This window comes from Hirundo rustica, chromosome 5, assembly GCF_015227805.2.
Source record: "Hirundo rustica isolate bHirRus1 chromosome 5, bHirRus1.pri.v3, whole genome shotgun sequence".
Classification (NCBI taxonomy): Eukaryota; Metazoa; Chordata; class Aves; order Passeriformes; family Hirundinidae; genus Hirundo; species Hirundo rustica.
The window spans coordinates 6139772-6166384 of NC_053454.1; the positions used below are offsets into that span (position 1 = coordinate 6139772).

A 26613-nucleotide genomic window follows, 5' to 3' on the forward strand; every position below is an offset into this window, starting at 1 on the left:
TTCCTTTTGTTTCTCTCTGCAAGAAGAGGAAGTGGGTTAGGAAAAAGGAACGATGGAGAACGCTGATCTAAATTGCTTCACATCTTCAAATATGTGGAGAGAAAATGATGGGGCGTGGGAAGGGAATGAAGCCCTGTGGGTTTTCTTTTCCAGATGACTTTCTTTCCTTCTGGCTCATGACTGAACGTGATATGAGAGAATAAGAACTGCTGGAGATTTTGGCAAATATTGAAAAGGAGAACATGCAACTACAATTATTCGGAGAATAAGAAGCAAATGCTAAAGAAAAAATAAACCCCACACATACAGACTATGGTCTCTTTCCAGAGGGAGATGATTTTATTCAGTCTGAATAAAATGTGTTTATTTTTCCCATTAATTCAAGTGTGGATTTCATATAAAATTCACAAATACCTATGTCATATACAGCAAGGAACACCAGCTTAGAGGCATCAGAAAGCATTCTTTTATTAGAAGAGAGAAGACACGCGATTCTGTTTCATAAAAGATGACAAGGAACCAGAAAGAGATGAAAGCACAACCTTAATATTGCAACTAACAATGTTAAAATGTTCTTGCCTACACATTAGGAGGCTCCACCATGCATTTTTTGTTTAGACTGATTCCTGCACAGAAAATAGATTAAAACTGACCCTGGTGCTGTGTTTCTGGTTCAGAAGAAAGGAACAGCAGAGTACATGAGCGTGCCTGGGTTTGTTTGACAGAACCTGAGCTGTCCTCCAGGTACCGAAGCAGAAGGCACCGAGCTGCAGCTGCCCACAGAGATCCACGTTCCCCTCTGAAATGGCTCACACGTCCTCCCTCATCACCCTCGCACAAACCAACACCGCCACGAGAACTGCAAACCCACCGACAGCGAACGCAAGCGCAGAAAATGAGTATTTACTGAAACATACGCTGCTCTTGAGACGTCCTTTCATGGGTTTGTTTTCTTACTTGTGACCTTTGGGAAGGAAGGACATGTTCAAACCTCAGCTGCTGTTTGTTTGCAGAGGTGATACCATCCGTGCAATGAACGCAGTACACGCATCTGATTATTTGCCTTCAACAAATGCATCAGAGAAAACAATTTGTTTGTTTTTAACACGTTTAAAATGGAGGTATCTTTCACTGGGAGAAGAGTTTTCCATAGGAACAGGGTTTGCACTTTGTGACGTTTTCAGAAAGACCTAAGAAATAATATAAAATAACAACTATTTCTGCCTCCTGCCAGGCTTGTTGGAGTATTTTAAAACAGCTTTGCTAAAATAAACCAACTTTTTTTTCCCCTGAACAGATTTGCCATCAGGGAACCAAATTCTACCCTTATAAGGCTACAGCAAAACAAAAGTCCCGAAAAAAGTACAAAATATAGTCCCTTTTTAAACTCAGGAAACAGGAATATTAACATGCAACAGGTTTAAAATCAGTTTCTTCAGAATTTGCAATAGTCAGATGCTTCAGAAGTTAATGTTCCCAAAGATCACCTTCTGGTCCTTCACTCCACTCCTCTCCATCTAGTGAGATCTTAAAATGGTTAGAGCTACAAAGCTAAAGCAGATATTTTAAATCCACAGCCAATATTCAGACTTTACCCACTGCAATGTTTTACACACGCAGACATGGTTACTTTTACCATTAAAGAACTCAAACTGTTATGGCAAAGCAGAAATTATTTAAACTTCACCTACAAGCACTGATCCTGCCTCAGTATTAAGACACAAATATACACAAAGAGAAAGGAAAACCCCTTAGTGTTAAACATTGGAGAAAGATCTTTAAAATAATGGACTCTAAAATAGTTTATAATAATCTCAAATAATGTCTGTGCTAGGCTGATACAGAAAGCAAACTAATTGAAAAAAAAAAATCAATGTTAAAGATTAACGTTTCGGTTCTCTCCAAGGCAGGACAAATTGCAGGAAAAGAAGGTTGAAAAGCCAAGGGTTTTCTTTTCCATTTTACCAAATTTCTGCTGTGGACCTTATTCTATTTGAGAAGTTGCATGAGAAGCAAATGCTCTAAAGCTGAGCTGAACCTCACCCAAGGTTAAGCGAACACCAAACACAGACCACTTCCTTTGGGTTCTTGGTACAAAAACAAAATATTACCAAAATAAGCAGCAACAAAGGATGCTGCTACAGCAGCTTGTACGAGCAGTTCGTGGCTGATGTCTGCAGCATTCCAAGTCTGGGTAAGTAAACTTTAAAGGATCTTGAGGGAAAAAGTTATTTTCATCCTCTTTTCTCATTACCCGACACAACGAGTGGAGTCGTACAAGAGATTTTACTGTAGCACGTACAAAAGCAGCGGCACACCAGTGAGCACTTCATTAATTAAAAGCCAGAAAAGGAAGTTTGCTAAACGAAGCAAATGTTCTTATCACTCCTATCTATATTCATTAAAACTGACAGGAAACCAAATATCACCATCTGTCTACTTGCAATAAAGACACTAAAAACAGCTCCGGGGTAGAAGAATAATACAAAGTATAAAACTGCAGTTTTTCAAGTTTCAGTTTGAAATGGACAGGAGAGAAACTGATGTCAGATGAGGGAGAATGAAGGATGACAAGGAGCTGGTACGTGAGACTGAAAAAAGAAATTACATGTTTTAGAACAGAAATTGAAGACCCCTTGAAATCTCAGAAAACAAACAACAAACTCAAGTTTGCACCTTCAGATCAATGGGTCTGGGAAAAGCCAAGTGTTGCAACAGCAGCTCAGCTCATTTGCCTATTTAGAAATAACTGCTACCAAAAACAGTCAGAAATTTGTATTATGCAGCATAGACTGTGAATTTATGATGGTCAAGCAAGTCCCAGGAAACACTTGTGCTTTATTATGCCCTGATGCACTCTCTTCAGATTTAAAAGAGATCATTCTTTTAATTATTCCTATATTTGGATTTTGCTTACAAATCAACATCTTGGTAGAAAATTAAATAAGATTTGATGAAAGGAAAAGGATGGCAGAGGTATTAACTTAGCTCTGAAAAAAAAATCAGGTCTCACACCAGCAGTGGATGAGGTCAACTGAAGGTCGCTGACTTAAGGTACTTTTCAGCATTTGTACAATTCTTACCTTCTAGTAATCACCCTTTTTTTTTTTTTTTTTTTTTTTTTCTGCACAGCAGGGGAGAAGAGCGAAAAAACAAATAGTTGGTAATAAGATATTTAATGACAGAAATGAAAATAAACTACTGCTCGCACTCTCAAGAGCACAACTCCCTGTCGTTAATTCTGCACCATTCCCCAGCTGCATTTTGCATAGCAATGAAAAGCACTTCCAGTTCCTCTCGATGCTGCATAAAATATTAGCTCCACAGTCACAGTTTTTAAGACTAAATAAGGCTAAAGTAATTTAAGGCTGAGATAAACATACAAAAAAGAAAATTCATTGTGAAAACGTCTCCCAGCCCCCTGTGGGGCCGAGGTACCGGAGCACATATGGTGCGGAGCAGATCCCTGAGACCTACAGGAAATACAAATGGGGTCAGGAGAGGAGGAGCGAGGGAGTTCAAGGCTAAATTAAAGCCTTATTGATTTTTATTATTATGTTCCTCCAAGATGGCACTTTTTTGGGGTGGGTTTTTTTCGGTTTTTGGGGGGGGTTTTGTTGTTGTTGTGGTTGGTTGGTTGGTTTTTGGGGGTTTATTTTATTTTCTGTCCTAAGAACAATAATTCATACCTCAAAAAAGGCTCTCATTAATATTCTATGAGAATGCTTTTTTAGCCTCAATACAATTACAGCAGAGCAATTATTACTCTTCTCTTAATACTTTAACAATACTAGCAGAACTATTAACAGCTCAGCATAATGAGGCATTTGTGAAACAGAATTGTAGGGCTATTTCTGTTTACTAAAGAAACCACAACAGAATTATACAAGTTAAATAAAATCTGAGTGTAAAAAAGTCACAATAAACTGATGTGCAAATGTGCCATCAGATTCCTTCCTGATTCTGAGGAATCTCCTTTTCAGAGTCAAGTCAATCCTGTAAGGATATAGGAAAACCAAATATTTTAAAGTGAAGGTTGAAATTCAAGAGTAAATTCTCTTTTACATTCAATATATAAAGAAGACATCTATTTGTCCATGCCAATGAAATCATTGGGATGCTTAGAAAGGATTTGGTAGGCAAACATGGAGATATGTAACAGAAGAGAAAATACAAAAACATCCATAAAAAAGTCCTGAGTGTGCTGTAAAAATGCATCCAGGCTGATGCTGGAGAATGTTTGTTTATTCTAAGGTGGTTATACAGCATCTAAAACACACAAGAAAAATTGCTGCAGTGGGAAGGAAAAGTCAGTGTTGACATGTCACCTTTATAAACCTTTTAATAAAAAGCTGCATAGTAAGGGCAGCAAGCATAACCCAGATTATTAGATTTTGGAAAATTTTATTTTATATATGCCTTGTTAGAGCTCCTCTTTTGCTGCTGAGAGTAGTAACTGTGGAAGTTGCATTTAAAATTATTTGCTAACAGAAAGCAAATGAATACTCAGGTTCTTCAGGAGCATGGATAATCAGTGGAAAAGGTGAAATTCTCTGTCAAAAGGAGAAAGCACAATTCAATTCCTGTACTCCTCCAGTCCACAGCTGCCACAGTAACAGTGTGCAAACCAACGCATCTTCCACAGCACATATGGGAGAAAACCAGCCCCAGGCTCCTTGGATTTGAGAATGCCAGGCTGGGAAAAGCCTTCTTGGGAACTGAGAAAAGGTCCATTTCCTACAGTCCTCTTAAAAAGGTAAATGAAGCTGAATCCTGAAACACAGTGTCGTAGTCCCTCCCGTTCCCATACTGGTGAAGCTGCTTGTGTACTGCTTTCCTTTAATTATGGGAAGCTTTGCTCTAATATCATACACACACAATACTACCAGTATTATTAATTTATGTTTGTTTATATACATACATATGAAAATATCAACCTATTAAAGACCAGTGTGGCATTTTTTTAATCTTGTACCCACCTCTTCTATGAGCTGATACATCTCCTTTGCCTGGTCTCTAGCCACAGATGAAGCAGTCCCTTCTGTGAGGTACCCCCAACAGCCCCTTTTTCTGGTTGTACCAACCCCCCTTCTTGCTCACAGGATTACATAACTGTGTTTAAATCCAGGATGGGTTTTGCCCTTTCGTACTCTTCTCCTCAACCTGATACATACAATGAACTCTGGATTTGTCAGGTTTGATCCTAGCTTGCAGTATGACTTATTCTGGTGAGCATTTTGCTTTAACACCTCCTCATCCACTGCAACACCTCCTGGATATTATTCTTGAATTTGCTTTAGATAGTCAATAACAGTTTTCCACACACTTTTGTAAAAGCCTCCCTAAAAATCCACTTTTAAGTGACTGCTCCAGTGACAATATCCCAGTCACAACGCCCTCGTGTCTTTTATTTAAAGTACAGCACCATCACCTCTGCACACCAGTGATGTAAGTAAGGCTTGTCACGCTTTTCCTCTAGAGCATTAAAAAAAACTGACCCAAAACCAAGTCCATCCTAAGTGTACCTTTTAATCCACACAAAGCCAAAGTAATTTATTACTATTTACATTGCTTTAATAGCTTTTTTGAGTTGCTATTTAGATGGTCTTAGTAGTAATGACTGCAGCAAGCTGGAACAGGTTCACCACAAAAAGAGAACCCAGGGCAGCACTAAAAATAAAACCTGGTTGTCTTGAAGCCTGGGAAAAATACAGCAATGCTCCAAGGGTGTCAGTACAAACCTGCAAAACAAATTTTCTACACAGACAACATTTCTTATTCATCAATTTGAATGGACAGATATTTGCAGACGGAGAATAATTCAGTTTCTACACGTTTCTTGGAAACTCCCAGCATCATGCTCCCCTTTCCCACGTGTTTCTTCTCCCACACTTAATTTGTCTGCCCTCTACCATCTTTCTTGCCTCGAACCAGGCTCAGGCCAACTATTTCTCCATGTCCTGGTTTTGCCTTTCTCTCCCTATGCCCAAATGATGTGATGTAGGTGATGGCTGAGCCTGCCAGGGCAAGGTCTCAGTAAGCTCCAGTGCAGGAGGGTCTCACCTCTTGGGTAACAATGCAACCTTTTTCTGCCATTTCTTTACCTATGCAGTAATTATAGTCCTTTTTTTTTTTCCCTTTTCCCAGCCTATCCCATTATTTCTCTCTCTTTTACATACTATCCATTATTTTTCAGGGTTTTTTTCCTTTTTTTATCATCCTATCACTACCACAGTTTTTAAGAGAAAGCTCAGGCTGTTAAGTGTCTCACACCTGTCATTTCAGCATTATGATTAGGAAGCAGATTCTGAAAATTCTGATGCCACCATAAAACTGGTAAACTAAGAAATCTCGCCTTAGATTCCATCACTTTATCACTGTTCTTGTATGCTTCCCTAGATACCTGCTGATCACCATCACAGACAGGATATTGAATTGTAAGTGCTTGCTCTGAATCAGAACAGCTGTTCTTACAGATTTATTGCTAAAACAACATGGGTTCTGCCAGACCTAAGAAAATCAGCAAGAAATAAAGTTACAGACTCTTGTATTTTGCTACAAGTGGCTTTGGTACTTGGAAATTCCCTTTGTCTATGCTTGTCAGACAGCTATGCAAAGAGAGTTAATTCTGGTAAAGATTAACACATATGTAAAGTACCCAGATGATTTCTTTGATTGTGATAGGAAACATTTAGATATATGAAATCCAGCACAAAATACTTTTCAGCTTCTGAGAAATATGGGTGAAAATACTTTGAACATGATTATGGCAAGAGCATTGTCCCTATTAACATAAAAAAGAAAAACGATTTGTTGGAAAACACTCACCATTTGAGGTATTCCATACTGCTTTCCAATATTATTTTCCCAGAGACACCAAGAATGGTTTGGTTTTGTGGTTTGGGTGGGGTGGGGGAGAAAGTTGTTGTTGTTTTGGGAAAACCTACCAAAGCTTGCTTTGTTTGTTTGCTGAACCTCAGCTACAGCAGTAAGTGGCTGCTGGCAGACCTAACTTCAAAAGCCAGCTGCAGGAGAAACTGTCATTATTTCATCCATACAATCTAGAACTAAAAAACTTTTTAAAAGATGTATAAAACAAACAAACAAAATTTTAAAAATATTCCAAAGAAACAGCAGAAGGTTTCCTCAATGGCAAAGTCCCAAGCCCAGTTGGCCAAACCCCTCCAACCACGTACCCACCCTTGGGTTTGAGATCCAAGTTAAACTCCACTCCCCACCAGTCTTATCGTGCCAAATTCAGAGCAGGAGGAAAATATCCAAAGGACTACAGCACAGGCAGAGCACGGACACACACAGCAGCACTCCCAGGGGCCTGTTCTGCAGTTGGATTTTATTAAGGAAAACATACACTTCTGTGCTCCAGTCAGAAATATTCAGGGGCTCCAGCGCATGAACAGTAACTCAACAACCCCATTTCCTTGTCCGTATCATAAAATAAACAGTCTCCAAGATGGACTCCATGGATTTATGTCCTATTGAAAGAATTTAGTAATTGGAGGGGGGGGGGATAAAACCACAAGTAAAGAGAACAGTTCAAAATGTGCAGTAAATAGTTTTGAAAGCAATATTCTCATCTGGGTGTATTGCAACAGACGTTTATCATGAGCTACTACAACAGTTAATCTAACTCCCAGCCAGATTACTTTTTTGCCTTTGGAAACAAGCCTTTTTTCCAGGGGCAACTTACAGAAAACAAGGGGATGTGCCAGAACTGACAGCAAGCAGTTAACTGAATGGAGCAGGAAGAAAAAAAGAAAAAGAAAAAAAAGAAAAAAAAAAGGAAAAAAAGAAAAAAATCAAATAAACTGATATCTGGCCCAAAAGACTTAGATGAACAGGTGTATGTGTGGGTGGGATTGGAAGGAAAAAAATAAAGAAAAACGTTTAAACAAAGCCTCCATTGGCATTCTGGTCACTGAAGTGGGTACACATAAAATGAGCCAAACAGCATTTTTGTGCAATTCAGCAAATAATGGATTTTTTTGTTATTATTCTTTTTTTGAAAGGGTACAAAATATGTTTGTTGAACTTGGGTTTCAAAATGTGGTACCAATAAGCCACAGTAACAACTCACAGGTTATTCTATTCCAAGATATTCTGAGGAAGAATGAAAAAAGGAAGGTACGAAACTACTTATGCAATCTGGTATTTACTCTGTAAAGATACAAATGCAAATCGCAATTTAAAGCATCATTATTTAAAGCTGAAATTACCATCTCTTAACAAATGCAAATCAGATCCCCCGTTTACAACATTTCCTCAAGGCAAGTGAAGGGCTAGTAAGTCCATGCCCAGAGCCATTCTTCTGCTCCCGATTTCACAGGCATTTAATTTTGTAAAAACCTTGTGTATACATGTGTCCTGTGAAAAGAGTGAGCAGTCCATCCCCTTTGCCCATCCAAAAGAGATCAGCAGGACAGGTGGGTGCACCATGTTCTCAGTGCACTCACCTGAGCATCACCTATGGCTCCCCCACCCCTGGGGCCACACTGCACCCTGGCTGCCCCAGGACCCATGGAAAACTGCAGGAAGGCAGAGGTGGTTTTGAGGATTTGCAGCCTTGCACAGCTTACAAGGCTACCTGCAACTTCCACATGAAGCCCACACCTTCCCCTTCATGTTCCCAGCTGCGGTAACACAAGAATGGGAGTCACAAATTCTGGAAACTTTGGTCTAAACTTCCTTCCTTAGTGATGAGAATCTCAGCTTGTTGGTTGTTTGGGGTTTTTTAAACAGAGAAAAACAAATGCCAATCTGTCAACTGTAAAAAAGATGTAAAGAGATTTTGTTCCTCTAATTGCTCGGCAGAACAATAAATGAATAAAAAGCTCTAGGAAGTCCTTTCCACTCGGCAGTATTTCTGCTGGTAATGCAAAACAATTTTTCTTGGTACTTCTCTTCATCAACAAGAACAACAGCTAACATTACCAGTCCTTTCATATTTGATGAAGAGATTGATGTTATTTATTCAAGAAAGTCTTTATAAATATTGCTTCCCTTCTAAAAAGACCAATGACCACAGAACCATTTGCCAGCAGTACCTCTACTCAGCCCTTGGTCCCTTCCAGGCCATTGGAACAGCCACCCATTAGTCTACTGACTAAAATACAACCATGTGCAGCTTGTTTTGTTAAGGTTTTTTCCCCCTCATATATCAAAAGTCGTAAGTGTCAAGGGAAAGGCTTTGTTTTCTAAATTTTTAGTATTCCAGAGAAATATACTGACATTGCATTCCACAAGTCTTGCCAAGAACGTCTTTTGTGTTCACAGCTTCAATGTTGATGATAAATTTTGAACACTAACAGTACAAAGTATGATTTAAATCAGAGCCTAAATCATAAACGTAAAAGTAATTTAAGCTAGTGAACTGGAAACCTTAATTTAAATAATCTCATTTTGCCAATATAGTTTTCCAAAAGACCTATTTGCTTTCAGTGGTTGTTAGTTCTCATTGAGAAGGTAAATAAACTACATGCATCTATTAAAATGATTATGAAGTCTAATATATTCTATAGCTTTTATTTTCACATTTTATTAAGTAGACAATTTACTAGGCAATTATTTTTTTAACTACGATTCCTAAGTGCTTCAAAAATATTTAGTGAGTCCTAAAGCACCTTTTATAATGACGATTATACTCATTTTATAGAAGGATACCCCAAAGAAGAGACAATTAACTAGTCTGGGCTCTTTCCTTCACACATTAAACTAGCTCTAAGGTAACATGATTGATCTCCACTATAACAGCAAACTGTTACACATCATTTTTCACTCTGACCGAGCAATTGTAATAATTTGCAGTTATTGAGTAAGAGATCTATTAGAAGCAAAGACTCAGGAGCAGCAGAGGAAGGCTGAACTAAATATCTGTACAAGAATCAGGAGGTTTTGCTGGATGGTTTCACCAAGCTATGACACTTGGAACTATTTTTACTTTGTCTCCTAAAATGTGGATGTAAAGGTAGCACACGACACAGTCTGCTGCTGTCTTCACAACACCACAGCTTGCTCGATGAGCGACCTCAATTGTTTTGCCCTGAATGACGGCAGAAATAGCAGCGAGCACTGAGATGGCTTACAGAGCCCAAGAGAACGAACACGCCACACTTTCCAAGTTGTACAGCCTTTAGTCTGAGTTTCTTAAAATTATGCCTCAAAATTTTGCAGGATGTTGTGCCAACAGCAGTTAGAGTCAGTGTTTCAGTACCATTTCTGCATACTGAATATTGCTCATCCCAGGCTGGCTGGGACCTTACACTTGCACAGTTTCTTTCCTGAGGGACAGCAGCGGCCTGGAATATTCACTAGTCAGGACAGGCCGTGTATGAAAAGTGGCAGAAGTGGCACAGAATTATTTTTAACATTTTTCCACAGTCTCTCATCACTGTGCCCATTTTTCATTGTGCCCTAAGTTGCCTCATGATGGGAAATCACATCTTTCCAAAATCACCTTCCGATCTCCCAAGCCGGCCCTTACCGAGGAGGAGCACCAGTGTCTCTCAGGCTACTTTAGCCTCTGTGAATTTGCCTCTCCTGGGATGGACACAAAAATATTAGCAGTTAGACATTAATGACCATCTCTGAGCTTAGGAGTGGCGAGAGGCACCCTCTGCTCCATGGTGCAGGAAAACAGAACAGTAAAAGACACACTGGTCCACGAAGAGACAAATTTGACAGAAGTAACCATACAAAATGCCAGCTCCTCCCCTCTGATAAGAGGATGACCACTACAGGGATGTAGAGCAGAAGAGTCTTGAGGGGACAACCCATTGCTTTGACACCGCAGGATTCCCTCACCTCACTTCAAAGCCTCATCGGCAGTTTCAGGAAACAGAATGGTGTTCCCTCCAAAATCGATGGCAATACTGTGTGCCAGACCCCAAACCACAGCCCATCCACAGGCCACACACACCGCGTGCTCTGCCTACACACAAGCACAGGAATCGGGGGCTGCAGGAGCCAGCTGCGGGTCAGGGACCTCGCCGTGCCCAAGCACGGCCCCTGCTAAAGCGAAACCGAAAGGTTTCGCACTCACGGCCAGCAGCAGCAGCATTTCCTGCCCAAGTTTCCCAAGGAGCTACACCAAGAGAATCCCCACACTGCCCTGGTTTCCCGTCCTCCAGGCAGGCTCCAGCCCATGCTGCCCTGCCACGAGGCTCCGGGCAGGATGCTGCTGGTGTGGGAAGCGAGCGGGATCCGATGGGAACGCCGGTCCCGAAAGCCAGATGTTGTGTAAATCCATATTTCATCAAAACAGTTAATTGTGACAAGAAGACCGTAAAAATCCTTGTACCGCTTAAATTATTTCTCCATTTAGAGCAACTCTAGTACCAGGAAATGTTACACATTGCACTTTATAACCAACTGGCAGCGCTCAGTGATAACATTACAGCTCTGTTAAATAACAGATATAAAAATCACAGATCTTTAGCAAGTACAAATTAATTTTTCTCCCGTCATTCAACATAATCATTTACAAACAAACATGCCATGCAATTGTCATTAAAAGTTTTCCAATCTAGCGCTGCATGTGTTTAAATATGAAAATTATACTTCTGAAATAAACATTGCTGCTATCGGGGAAAAGTGCTACCATAAGTCACGTCACTATAAGACAGAAACTACCACCATGAAGACTCAGTAATCCCTCACATTTCACCACGGAAATGTTTTCTTTCCATCCATCAAGGTCACGATAAAAGGAAAAAAGCAAACAAAAACCAGCTACAAAACAACTAGGCAGCACCTGCTAAAACTCTGATTGTTTCAGACCCACAAGTAAATAAAATAAGAAATTCAGAGACTGTTTTGTAATGAATGAATGAATGACTTATCCATATTACTGTTCCCAAACCTCCAGTAATCTATGTTAAGCAAATTCATTTTATCTATGTGAATCTTCTTGCGCACACCGAAGTCTAACTGTTATCCAACTCATACAATTAGGAAAAAATATAACCACAAAAATCAACTAACAGGGTTTCACTTTTTTCTAACACAACCTTTTTTTTTTTTTAATGTTCCATTATTCAAAAAAAATATTTATTAAGAGTTCATTATCTATTCATACTTGGAAAATACATTTTTTAGTAACATGTATCTCCTTTAGATATTAAGTCTGCACTTTGCAACATTTAGAGTAAGAAAGACAAGGTTTTTTGCAGTCCCATGGGGTCACAGAGAAGCAATGCAAAGGGAAAGGAAAGCCTTTATCTGCTCCCCCTCAGCTGCCTGGGTGAGAAAACAAGCAGGAGGCATGCAGGGTAATTCGGTTCTGCAGTGCTCACATCATCTTTCATATTTCTGTTACCGCCACAAGCAGGCAACGCCTGCCAGCCTAGCTGCAGTTTGTTTACACACTATTAAAAACCAGAACTTGCTACTTAGGCTAAAAAAGTCTCACTAGGTATCAAACAGACATAGATCTTATTTTGTCTGTTGTCTCAGGATGTTCTGAAAAAAGTTTATATAATGCATGAAAATTATGCATGCCATTATGTAACAAAATCAAAGTGCCATCAAATGTACACATGGGTACTTCTACTTTCAAACAGCAGTTGCTGAACTGTAGCTGGCTTCATTTTAAAAGTACAGATCACTTGTACTTTTAAATAGCATTTATTTAACCATAATAATTTATACATAACTCTCTGAACTTCTCACCTACTCAAGTAATCACAATCACCTCATTATAGCACACTGATAAATTCAAGTTAAACTCTCATTTCAGACGATTTGGGTAGATGATCAAAGAACTGCAGGTGCACAGTTTTTCCCTGGGAGGTGACAAATCACTGGTGGTGCAACAGGTACTGTTCCTATCCATCATCATTTTTCCCAACAAGGATCCCCCTGTCACGGTCCTAGTTGGCAGTCAGGATGTTTGTGCACCCATGGGTGCTTGGGCAGGAGGTGAGGACACACGAGCCTGGGGCAGTGCAACTCCCCTGGCCACTTCCCACACCCCTGAGGAGCTGGGGCTGCTCCTGCTTGGTAGGGCCAGACTGAAATTCTTCCATCCCTCCGTGTAAAAACCTGTATTGATTCTCACAGCTTCAGGCTAGCAACAAAAAAATTAAGTTTTTAGCCCTAGCAACAGAGCTGGCCCCACAAGCATCCTTCTGCCTCTGCAATGGCAAGAAGCAAGGGGTTCGTCACACATGCAGATGAAAATCACACTGACTACACCGACAGAACCATTGATTTTAACCCAAATTTTATATGAGGCACCTTAAAGGTTCGGTGGCAATTTTTTCTGAAAGAAACATTCAAGCACTGATTTCTGAATGGCCATAATCAACTATTTCTATCCAAAATCTGCAGTTTTCACACATGTCACAGAAATGGTCATACAAATACTACAGCTTCCAGTACCATCTCCAGCTGGGGATGCTCACAGTGTATTTAAATTCCCAGCTAACAGAAAGCACAGGACCCAGACCTAACTGCAGCCTTATGCAGAGAAAAATGCCACAGAGAAAAAAGTTGCAAAATCTGTCAGCAGATTTCTCTGTCTGAAAACATATCTCCTCCATCAGAAATAACTTTTGCCATGAAAAACATCAGGAAACTCATAAGTTAAAAACGTGGATGTGGTTTTTATAAGATGTTACTGAAGAAATAGAATAAATACAGTTGATTGTAAAACACCTCATGAAAAAGAACGGAGATACGTTGCAAAATAACAGAGCTAAATTTGTCCGTGAAACGTAAAACAGATTAAAAGCCAAGATAAAAATAGAGAGTATTTAACTTAATATTTGTTATTTTAAACTCAACCCAAAGTACGTTCAGATAACCGCACCTAACCACATCGATTTACAATCAACCAAAAGGGGAGGTATTTGATATCTGACGAATCGACGGAAATAACTTATGGGAAGAATCCCGGGTTCTCCTCTGGGATCTGACAACATCCCCCAGCCGATTCCCATTTACTTCCCGCAATTCAGCACACGCAAGCCTCGATTTTCCAACGGGAGACACCCGCAGCGCCAACTCCGCTCTCGCCAAGTTCCCGGCAGCGCAGCGCCGGGACGGGCGGCGGGGACCCCGCGGCGGTCCCGGGGCACCCCCGGCGCCGGGAATAACGCAGCCCACCCCGGATCCATCCCCTCGCCTTCCCGGCGGCGCTGCCCGGGAAAACTCCCGCTGCCCCCGGCACAAAGAGCCGCATCCCCCGAGCAGCGGGCAGGATGCGGCCGGCGCTGCCCCCGGCGCTGCGCTGGCGCAGCCCCCGCCCAGCGGCAGCCGGGGGGGTGCGGTGCAAAAATAATTATTTAAAAATATATATATTAAAAAAAAACCAAAAATCCACCATCGTGGCTCAGGACGCTGCGCAGGGACGGGGCAGCGCGGCGGGTACCGAGCATCCCTGCATCCATCCGTCCCCCCATGCCGCCCTCCATCCATCCATCCATCCATCCATCCGCCCACACGCCCACCTTGCATCCCGCCGCCGGCTCCACACCGGAATCCGCCGCCACCGCCGCCGCCGCTGCTGAAAATACGGGGCAGGCGGGCGGACCAATGGGGGCGGAGAGCGCCGCGCCCGCAGCCAATGGCGGCCGCCCGCCGCCGGCGGCCGGCCAATCAGGGCGCAGCTCATTAGGCGGCGGCGGCCGGGAGCGGCGGGGGCGGGGAGCGGCTCTGCCCGTTCCCCGCGCCCGCCCCCCGCGATTAATTCTTTCCCTCCCTTTTTCCTCGATTTTTTTCCTTCCCCACCCCGCCTTCTTTTATCCCACCCTTTTTCTTTCTTGTTTTGTTTTTTTTTGTTTGTTTCTTATTTCTCTCCTCCCCCCTCTCTCTCGCTCCCCCCTTTTAACTTCCCTCTGCCCTTCTTATTTTGGTCAGGGCCTTTTCCTGGATTTTTTTTTATATTGTCCCCCCACTGTACATTAATTATAGAGACCAAAAACTTGGGGAGCCCCCGGGGAAGTTGTTCTGCTCCATGTGGAAGGATGCCCTCGTCTAAATCAGGACCGATCGCTGGGAAGCACCAGAGAGTAATATTTTAGAGAATCCAAAAAGATGGGGAGAACTAAGCCACTAGAACTACTCCAGCCAAAATCTGATCTCAGCCCCTGGTTTTGGTATGGCACACTAGCTCAGAGCATGCCTACAACAAGCTCCCAGGATGCAGAACCACCCTGTAAAAATAACAAAACGAAACCAGCAGATGTTTCCACCACACAGCTCCACTCCAGCATGCAAAACTGCTTAATCTGTATCACCGCTGCGAAATTCTTAGCAAAGTTTCTGATTCAAGTCAAACAATTGTGGGTATAAATACCTGCTCTGCTAAAATATATGGAACAAACAGGCTTTTTTTTTTTTTTAATTAAAATTCTTTCAAATTAATTCTTGAAAATAAACTTTTCAATCAACATAACTCATGACTACTTTATATTACAGCAGAAAAATATCTACTGTAGAACATGGGTATAAAAATGTCTCAGAATTTTCTTCTGTTTTTCCATTCTGGTGACCCTAACAATTCCTAAGTTCAGAGTGAACTGAAATAGTGACAATCCTGTTTTTGATGCTGTGCTCCTTCTGACCTCACCCCCAGCGTTTAAAATCACTAAAATGTATTTGCTCAGAGCCCTTGCCTGAGCAGGCCAGGTTATGAATATATTCACAGAGTTGGGCTAATACAGGATAATACACGCTGTGAAGTGATAAACCTGATATCAACCCAAGTCTTGATGATAACTTAGAGGAGAAAGCTTTTCTTTTGCTGATCAAGAGAGGTTTTCGCCTAAGGTGCCCCAAGAGCCAAGAACACTGTGACGCTACGAGCTGCTGACAGGCAACCAATAACTGTGACAAATTATACATTCATGGCATCTGCAACAATCAATAAACTGACTCACCAAATTAATAAAATATAGATCACAAAGCATACATTTTTATAAAAGAATAATTTCATGATAACCAAGTAATGTGGATGCTTCCAAGCATAAGATTAAATTACATGCTGAGCAAACCTGGCATTCTGTGATAAACTATGAAAATAGTCTTTGCAACAGCAACTGAGGAAGAACATTGCTGACACAGTCTATAAACATGTGTTATAAAGCACAACTGAAAGTAACCAAAAAAACCCAAACAAACAAACAAATCCAACCAGCAACCAAAACCAAAAACAACCACAGTGAACTGGCTACTGGAGAATTCACTACCATATCAGCAATAATTACTTTCTAGACTTCTTTTTTTGTAATTCATTCCTTCAAATACGATGCTGATTTTGGTATTAAAAGTAATAAAACCAGATTACCTACATAGGAGATTATTTACACCAAATTAATTCCTTAACTAGGCAGACTTCAGCAGTTATTACTGGAGTACGCAAAGATTTTTAGCACAGTTAGGATGACAGCAAATGTACTTAAATACACAAAGCAAGACTGACCCTGCTGGTCGTAATTTTGTGCCTGATAAATAACTCTTAAGTTTAAAGAACTTGCTTGAACTGAACTTAAGAACACAATGAATCCCACTGAATTTGAAGGTCTTACGCTTTACACATCATAAAGTGTTTTCCTGCATGGATATTTTCCCCTGCTGAGGAAGGCAGTGAGAAGAGGTTTCCCAACCTTCTGTAAAGGTGTTGGAGAAGTTCTTCCTTTCCCAGGGAGGAAGATGGAACATCTGTTACAGCAAAGCCTTCACTGCTGGGAAGAACGTACTTAGGCACATGCTCAGTGTCCACTGTCTGTGTTGTGTTCTTCCTACACAGCTCTGAATCATATCCTAAATGAAGAATTTAAAATACTGGGGTCATGTTTACTAAAGTTTACAATTATTAGTTCCTGAAACTCCTTAGTACTTGGTGTCTCCAGGCTAACTACACCATACCAACTGCATTAGAAGGCTGTCCTAAATTAGTTTTAATCCTCTACAATATCCAGATAACGTGATGCTTTCAGGGTGTCTTCACATGATTGATGTCTTGTCAGATCTTCTAAATACGTCTTTTATAGCAAAATATCCAGCATTTCCTGAATGTGGACTTTCATACTTTCGAGTATTTTACATCCATAATGTTTAGCCATTTCCTCAGCTTCCACGGATTTCCTAGCTAAACACATGAGATGTGCTGTTTCCTGTCCTTCTTTCTAGATAATAAATAATGGAATCTTAATTCTGAACTGCTGTCATGAAACAAAAATCAAATAGAGCGTAAGTGATACAAAAACAATATTTGTTTATACTAGGTCCATTATTAATTCTTTCTTAAACAAATGGCATTTAATAGTACATTAAACACGTAAACAGGAACATATTCAAAGTTATAATCCCATCAGCTCCTTCTCATGACATTCATCTTCTCAAAGGCAATATCCACATTTCAATCTAATAATTTGTTGAACATCGTTAAGTTAACAAACAGACATGGTTCCTAAAAAACAGCTTACTACTTAAATAAGCTGCTGCCTTCCCGATCTTAGGCAACCCAGATCAGTTCTCTGATTCTCTGGCATATTATTAGCAACCAGAAATCTATTTTCTTTCAATATTAAGTATCTTTATTTAGAAAACATACCTACATATCCCACTTACAGACAACCACTTATCTAAATATTTTACAAGCATTCTGCATGGTGATCATTTAATTTACTAAGAAAATACCCACATTACTGTGAATTTTTTCAGTCCCCAAAACGTGCCTACAGATAGCAGCAGTGCATATTTTAGAGAAGCAGCAAACAGGACCAGCTTCAGAATTACACCCACCACCCTCCACATAAGATGAGGCAAGAGCATTTTTTCTTGCCATGAGTTACCACTCCCTTCTATCAGCAATTATTTAACTTTCAAAAATAGCAGCAACTAGACAAACTATGAGCTATAATTACGCAAATTTATCCCTGATGTTAAGACTGCATACATGCAGATATGTATGCCTAATCCACTCTAAAACGTGTAATGTTAAGTATTATAATCAAATATATACCAGGGCGTCTTTATCTCATCACCCAAATGACAACATCTCTATGCTAAACATCTGTGAGCCATTCCAGTGGCCTACAATGCCCATTATTACTTTTTTATCTGGTACCACTCACTCAACCCTGGTACATTTTCTTCTACTACACTTTCCTCCTTCCTGATGAGTTCTAAGTCCACAGGAGTCAAAGGCAGGACTAGCTTTGCTTCCAGGAGGGGAACAAATAAATATATCTATATGTATCTATCCATATAGCTGTCTATATATCACTGAGGGCAGCACAAAAGCTGTCTCAGGTTGGAAGTCTGTATTCTGGAAATATCTAAAGGCTGGCAGTATTAGATGTACCGTACACAGTTGGCCTGGTTTTGTGTTCTGCTTCATATAGGACCTTGGGCTAGAGGGCACTTCATGGCCTGACCCAGCTCAATAATCATTTCATTAAGTACTTCAAGACTAAATTGCATCATTCATTTCTTGGAAACTGGAATTATTGAATATCTTAAGTTACTTAATTAAAAGCAAATTAAAATTTATCTACTCCTGCACTACTAGTCTGACTCAAAGCAAGCACCTCCCATGTTGAGAGAGGTCTTGATAGACCACTGTCTCTCCAAAAGTACCAACAATTCTGCTAAATCTCTATCATGCTGTGAAGCGCTGCCTCTCACACAGCTGCATTTATCCTGTCTGTACATCCAGTTATCACAGAATGGTTTGGGTTGGGAGGAATCTTAAAGATCATCCAGTTCCAACCCCCAGCCATGGGCAGGGACACCTTCCACCACACCAGGCTGCTCCAATGCCCATCCAACCTGGCCTTGAACATTTCCAGGGATGGGGCAACCACAGCTGCTCTGGGCACCCTGTGCCAGGGCCTCACCACTGTCACAGGGAAGAACTTCTTCCTTATATCTGATCTAACCCTGCCCTCTGCCAGTTTGAAGCCATTCCCCCTGGTCCTGTCTCTCCATGCCCTCGTCAGAAGCCCCTCTCCAGCTCTCATTGTCACTCCTGTTAGGTTCTGGAAGGTGCCCTTTCAGCTGTCTCCATAGCAGAGGTGCTCCAGCCCTTTGAGCATCTTCATGGCCTCCTCTGGACTTGCTCCAACAGATCCACAAACTTCTTATTTTGAGGTCTCAGAGCTGGACTCAGTGACTCCAGGTGGGGTCTCTGGCTTCATCTTCAGCCATCCCCAAAGCAGTGGGTGAGGGCAGGGAGGTCACACAGGAGGCAGCACCATGGGCAGGTCAGGGGTGGGGTTCGGGTGATCTGAGCATTTCTTTTATTCACCTGTCAAACCTACCACATTTAGCATGCAGTTACCACGATACAACAATGAACTCAGGTTAGCATTTTTTTGGTTAAGCTTTTCTGGTTATTCTTTGCACTCTTGTAGGGCATTAAAAGTCGCAGATTCATAGGATCTATTTTTTTGCAGTGAAACTTAACAAAAAGATCAGAATCTAATAGGGTTTTCTTTCTCCACATTTGTTTTCAATGGTGATAAAATAAATCGCTCCACTAAAAAGCCTTGATACTTTCTGTTTTAAAGCACAAGAACAAATGCTATTTTTAAAGTCAAAATGTGTTATAATGATAGGGTTGAGGTTTGGGGTGGGTTTGGTGTTTTTTGGGGTTTTTTTTTGAAAGAGGAAAAATCTATTTTTTTCAGTTACAGTGAAAATTCTGAATGCATATTCACATCATTTTGCAAAACTGTCAACACTAGATGCACACTTCTTTCTTTGAACTATCTCCCTGTGTTGCAACCCTCATCTAAATTTGAAAATATTTTGGTAAACATAGCTGACGTTTCATGGGTGCAATTTTGAGACCATAAGGAATTTAAGAAAACCGTTGATACTGCATTAAAATCTAAAATTGGCTTTTAAGAATCCATCAGCTTTCTCAAAACAGCAACTATTAAGAAAAACAACCAGAAATCAGTATCTGTAGCTAATCTGCTTTCTCCTAGATTTTCTTCCCTGTAGTGTTGTTTTGGAACTTTTGAGCTCTTTTTGAAGGATATTTGTACATTCTTTTGTGGTAACATATTTTATACATCACTTAAATATGTTCTTCTCTTACAATTACACATTTAGCCCACATATCAAGGTAATTGTATCACAACATTTATCTCAACAGGCTTTTACTTCCAGAGCAGGTTGTCTCAAGTATAGTTGATAACATCCACACTTTGCTCAGATAAAGAAAATAGTTTGAATAAAGCATTATGAGCACTAGTGGCGTAACACATTTCTTTGAAGCACAGGTCTGAGAAGATTTCCCTTGGGAAGTTATAGGAGCAATGTAAAATAATTTCTTTCGTGAACTTAAATTTCCTTATTAAGGAAATCCCTGTTTTGTTTTGTTGCCACCACTTTCCTTGGAAAGCTGTGGTGGACTTTGGGGGCTCTGCCCATCAGGAATCCTCTTCCAGAATTCAACCTCAATTCATTCAGCAGTTGTTTGCACCATTTTTTTCTTCTGCAGACATTGGCTTTCAGTTCTTTTCCTCTTGCTCCACAGAGTATCTAAAGATGAATAGAAGATGAATATATTTCTCATGCCTCCCTCTGAGATGACAGCCTCTTCACCTTACTCATTAAACTGTTCAGAAATGATGAACTCATACTGATAGTGCAGAATATTCAGAAATGATGAAGTTACTGATAGAGCAGAATATTCTGCTCCCTTGTTTTTATGCATATCACAGGGGCTGCTAAAGCACATCCCGTGATCATCCAAGTACTATTTATCTATAATGAGAATCTTGTTGCAAGTTTCTATTTTACAAAACTCTATCACCCACTTAGAAGAGATGACCTTGGATTTTATATTTTGAATTTTATTCTACTTCTATTATCCCAGTGTTCAATGCAACCTCAGTTATTTCTATATAATATCCTGATTCCTTGTAATATTCAGGATGCCTTCCAATTTAGCCATTAGCACAGCCCCTCTCCTCATGACAGGCAATCCATGTGAAGCAAGCCAAGCTCAGTTCTCCACTGGTAACCTCTCCTGCAACACCACACCTTTTAGAAAAAAAAAAAAAATCATCTTTCTTTTTGAATAACACCTGGTATGAATTTCCATGGGAAAAAAATAGTTCTTCAGCCCAGTTTTCCAGCAGCACCCACTCCCTTCTCATTGCACCCATCGTTGTGCTGAGAGCTAAGACACACAGAATGAAGCCGTGCCTCCAGCTGCTCACACAAGGACCGCGTCTGCACTCTGCCACCTCATTATTCAGCAGATGGTCCTGAGTGACGTGTCCTGGCTCCAGACCTTGGACAACGCTGGGCACGTACTGCGGGATCGGCCTCTGTGGTCGGAGTCACGCTCGGGCTTGGTGGATGCTTTACTCCAACAACCAAGGTCTCACTGACCTTCAAGAGGCCGCCAAAACCCAAACCTCAGCTTGTTTCTTCACTCCTGGTAGCTCATAAGGTAGAAGCCTATAATTCTTAGCGGCAGTAAATACTAATTTTTATGAGTCTTGAATTAATTCACAATAAGCTCTACAGTATCCCATAAAACGCACAAGTGCTGAGGGCTGTGCTGAAGTTGGTTTTTTGTTTTTTTTTAACAAGAGATAATGTCTGGATTTCAAAACACTGTGGTGGTTTAGAAATGAAGGGTGAAGACTCCACCAGAGAGGTGAAAGAAGCTGCCCTGCACACCACATGGCTGCCTTCGGGACACTGGAGTCTTCAGAACCTTTGAAAGAAATGGTCCTGCCAAAAACTGCTACTGCTTAAGCAGGTTTAACCATTTTTAGAAGCACTGCCAATACCAAGGCATCCAAGCAGAGTCTTTGCCTGTACCTGTCTCCCTATCCCCAGAACAATCAAACGGTATCGTTAAATCACTCGGCATCGTTAGAGCAGTCCAGGACTGCCCTGGAGGCACTGAACCCAAATCCCTCTTCCAAATGGATCCTCCTTGGCTTGAGCAGGCCAGCAGGGATACAGACCTCTGGCCAACAGGGTGGGATTTCTGCACAGGTGCCAGGGAGCTGGAGGACCTGTGTCTCTCCCTCTCTGCTGAGTGAGGTGTGTTACACGCAACGCCGCACTTTAATTATGCAATTACACAGAACTGAACGACGCAGCTCTGGAGTTTTGCAGACACAACCCTGCTCCTGGCAGCACCTCCCTCAGCGGTTAAACTCTGAAGCCACGTGCAGGGCGAGGAGTTTTCTCAAACCCTTCCAAGAACATCAGTAAGGCAGTCCTAGCTAGGAACTTCACTCAGCTTCGTGCTCATTAAATCACAGCTGTTTCGCCTTGATGCTGTATTAGATCAGACATCACTGAACCTTGCCTCTCTGGGCGTGTGTACACGAATATGCTTCTCCCTTTGTCCTGCAAAACAAACTCCTAACAGAAAAGTGCTTATTTTAAAACTAACTGGAATTAAATGCCAATTAACAGTTCATAACAATCCTAAGATAACATTTCAAATCTATTGAATCCCGTAATAAACTGACTTCAGGGCTGACATTGGTTAGGTTTCAGCTATTGTTTTGACTCCGAAAGAAACTACCAGTGAATTAAAAATCCTAAATTATCTTAAGCATGAACACCTCAATTGAAAATGCTCCTGAGCTTCCCTACCTGCTCACAAGGAGCCCAACACACCTCAGTTCCCTTGCCCACCATTCTCATTGCAGCTCTGCATGCATTAGGAAGGGTTTTGGAGCTTTTACACATATTTATTAATTACCTCTTCTTTAAAAGAAGAAGATGGACTTTTATCCTGTTTCTCTATCCCTTCATAAACTCTTTGGATCACAGGTAACAGAACATATTTAGCTTACCTGGAATGACAATACTGTTCAATTTGGATAATATAAACCTATTTTTCACTGAAAGGAATACGTTTGTCTTCAAAGATGTCTCAAATACAGGCAACAACCCACTGACCAAAAGTATAGAACTAGGTAAAACACACACTAACTAACATCATTCATTGTGTTTTGCGCCCACATTCTCGCTAGAGTGAGATGACTTCTCGCAGCCCCTCTTGCAACAGGAGTAAGGATAGAGCAGCTTCAAGGGTTAAATCAGAAACAACAGCTTAACACTTATTTTTATATTTGTCTGTTTCTGTATGCCTTTTTCTGAGCTGTTCAATACCCTTCAGAAGCTCAAGAAAAAAAAAAAAAAAGGCTTAACCATTTTTAGAAGTCCTGGCAATACAAAGGCTTCAAACCAGAGTATTTGCCTGTACTTGAGGCTTCTTTCTGTGAAGAAAAAAAGCTCTGTAATTCTCCAAAAAAAGCAGCAACTGATCCCGTAGTGAAGGCTGAACTCTACGATACCCTTGACACGTCCTATTTCAGTTCTTTGCTAAAATGCACTGAATAATACATAATGGAAAAAAGACAAGGGTTGTAACTTAATCTGGGCTGTAAATCCCTGCTCCAGACACACATCTCTCCTCCACCACCTGAATGAACATACAATGGACAGATGAGGAAGAACGGCTTCCATTGCACACCTGTAACACTTCTGTGCCACTTATAATGCTTAAGATTATTTGAACAAACTTACTTATTACTTAATCACAGAAGAAAAACTCAATATAGCTTAGAAAAGGAAAAAAAAAAAAAGAAAAAAGCGGGAGTAATTTTACAAGGTAGCAAAGTTCCCCACAGCAGTCCTTGGCATGGACAGCACTTAAAAATAGGTGAAAAGCTACAGCCATTCAAGGAGAAACTAGTTTCATCTTGTTTGAAGTAGAAATTCCCTACACCAACTAAGCAAACATCCTCATCCCTTCAATAACCCAAACGCTTGAAGCCAAAGTAACAAAGCAAACAAATATTTTCAACAATATTTCTTCATTTTGTAGCATTGTCATGTCTGGGGCACCTAGAATTTTCTGGACAGTGCTAGGAAGTATTATTTCACATTTTGCACCAGTGAATAATCTAGAAAAAAAAAAATTTAGCCCCATGAGAAGGTCCACATACAAACATACAAACTTTACCAAGTATACAGAAGTACTTGCCCTACACAGCCATTTAATTAACAGTCATTTAATCATATAAAATGTTGGATATATCAGAGTAAGAAAGCTGGAGTCATTAAAAAAACCCAGATTTAACACTAAGACATGCAAAAAATCCAAAAGGTAAAGAATTGATTAATGACAGGGATGATGTAAGAATAAAACTTAATCATTGAAATGAACACAATTTTTTAAAAAAATCTTTGCAGAGCACCATACAGTACCAAAGTCTTCCCAAACTGACATCCACAGTGCCATAAGTACCTTATCCATTCTCTTAAATCCAGCACTAGCATATTTCCTACTATAAATACCTCAAATATCCATAAACAATAACAGTGTTCTTCTCAGCAATAACAAGATAGCATTAATATATAAAAAATAGATTTTTATTTCCATTATGAAATATTTTAATTATTGCATCTAAATAATTGCATGTAGAAAGACTGAGGCCTTTGCTTTTTAAAACAGACAAAATGGGTGCAATGAGAAAAAAAAACCAATTTCTATATCGCAATATTTACAACCTGTCATTTGCTTATACACCTACAGATAAATCAAGAGATACTAAAAATATTTTCCTCCAACTAGTTTTAGTCAAGTTCTCATTTTAAAATTGCTCATTTACTCCCTTTGCTGAGTGAAGTATATTTTGAATCTGACATTTCCCCCCACGCCCACAAGAGGAAATCCCATCACCAAAAGGGTTAATTCATTCTCTAGAAGTGACTGTATCTGAAAAGATCAAACTGTCCTTTTGGTCCACTGGGCTTTTGGGGTGAGGAAGAGTGAAATACCTAAAATTTACAGCATCAGTAAACAAAAACAACTGAGGTCTACATTAAATGGCTCACTAGAGCATGTAACACTGTAGGGAAATGGGATTTTACAAGGATACAGAGGAGCAGATTTTCCATATTTGAAGAGTCAACCAAAAAGGAACAATATCAGATAGTCATAGCATGAAGCAATAGGAATGTTACATGAAAATATTTGAGGTTTAATATGCTGATTTGCAAATTTTTATTAATTAGCTAGATATTGTTACAATGGAAATATCTGCTTAAAATTTTTAGTGCAGTTGAAGCTCTTAAAAAAGAAGAAAGAGAGGGGAGAGAATTGTATGTCAGAAAAGGAGAATAAAAATACAGAGCCTGTGTTTAAGATAATATCCACTGTCTCAATAAAATATGTAAACCAACTTGCTATGGCTCATGATCTAGCCATGGTAAAACCTTGTCTTCAAGGGACTGCCAACAGCATAATGTGAAGAAACTTATTGATTAAAAAAAAAAAAAAAAAAAAAAAAAAAAAAAAAAAAAAAAAAAAAAAAAGAATACTCATTTCCAAAAAATGTTCTGGTTTTACTAAAGCTGAAGAGTAGAAACAGCCCCACATTAGCGATTACTTACATAAAATGCTACTGCTGAATTGGAAAAGTCAAAGCAAACAAAGAGAGCTTGCATTAAATGAATTAATGCTATTTTAAGTTCTCCTCTGTCGTGGCCATGGAAGCCTGTAGAGGAGCAGCAAGGTGTGCCTGTAAGGAACCTCACACCTCAGAACGATGGGAGAGGAGGCAGGGAGTGAAAGTGAAATCTGTCCTCTGGAAGCCAACTTCGTCTCAAATGCTCTAAGGTTTCTGACACTAAGGAAACCCAGAAGCCTGAGGTTTACACTGAGGGCTGTGAAGTCTCACGTGGGCAGAAAACATTTTTTTTTAAATTCTGTTTTCTTACACTGCTACACTTTTATTGATTTACTCTGGATTTGAACAGACACATTTCTTTTGATATTACTCAACCAACCAGCATCAAAATATATAATTGAAGGTGTTGCATATGTGTATAAAATCCACAACTGAGCAGACTGACAGAAAGAAGTAAAAGGTGCATTTGCTCTGGATTTACATGAATTGCTGCAGCTGAATCTTGACTCTTTCTTCACTGTTTTTAGTAGAAGCACAGAATTGACATCAGTGAAATGATGGGAACATTGGGAAGGATGAACAGGTGACATCAATTTTTCCTTCAGAGTCTCCAGTTAAAGAGAAGATTTTGTTTTCTCAGGGAACAGTTGACATGGCTGATGAGTCTGTGGTGGGTCTGAGAAGGTTGCAGTGGCCATTGGGGAAAAGAGAATGACCAGGATCATCACCAGAAATTGATATAATTGCTATAAATAATGGAAAAACCTGAAAGGTTTAGAATTTCATGACATCCTATAGGTGGTCCCGGGATTAATGTCTCCTTGAAGAAGAGATTTGAAGAAAAACATTAAGAAATCACTGTAAGGAAATCACTGTCCAGTCCTCAGTGGAAGGAACCACAGTGCATTATCCTACACAACACAGCATGTCACAGAGTCCAGAAATCTAGATTTATTCAAATAAGTCAAGCAGCCGTTAATCTTTAAATTTAAAAATATTTTTAAGCTTTTACTTATCCTAGTTGATAGGATTTTTTTTTTTTTTTAATAAATAACTTAGTGTACGAACACACAGAAACTAGTCTAAGAGCTGAGCTGCACAAGAGGCTGGATGAATCATTATTAAAATTAAATCTTGCTGATAGTCCTGGATAAACACACATCCTCGTCTGTGACTTCCAAAA

General features: G+C 40.2%; 1 protein-coding gene across 6 annotated transcripts in view; it reads right to left on the reverse strand.

The window, feature by feature from the left end:
- The window catches only part of CTBP1 (C-terminal binding protein 1), a 237482-nt gene that overhangs the window by 135195 nt on the left and 75674 nt on the right, over positions 1-26613 (reverse strand). Inside the window, exon 1 of one of the 6 annotated variants that reach the window (XM_040063740.1) lies at positions 14466-14543. The exons of 4 other annotated variants lie outside the window; for them this stretch is intronic. In XM_040063740.1, the coding sequence (XP_039919674.1) occupies positions 14466-14472 (7 nt within the window). In that variant the 5' untranslated portion in view covers positions 14473-14543. Of the gene's footprint in view, positions 1-14465; positions 14544-26613 lie in introns of those variants that run through there. One more of the 6 variants, XM_040063741.2, reaches the window with a different exon arrangement.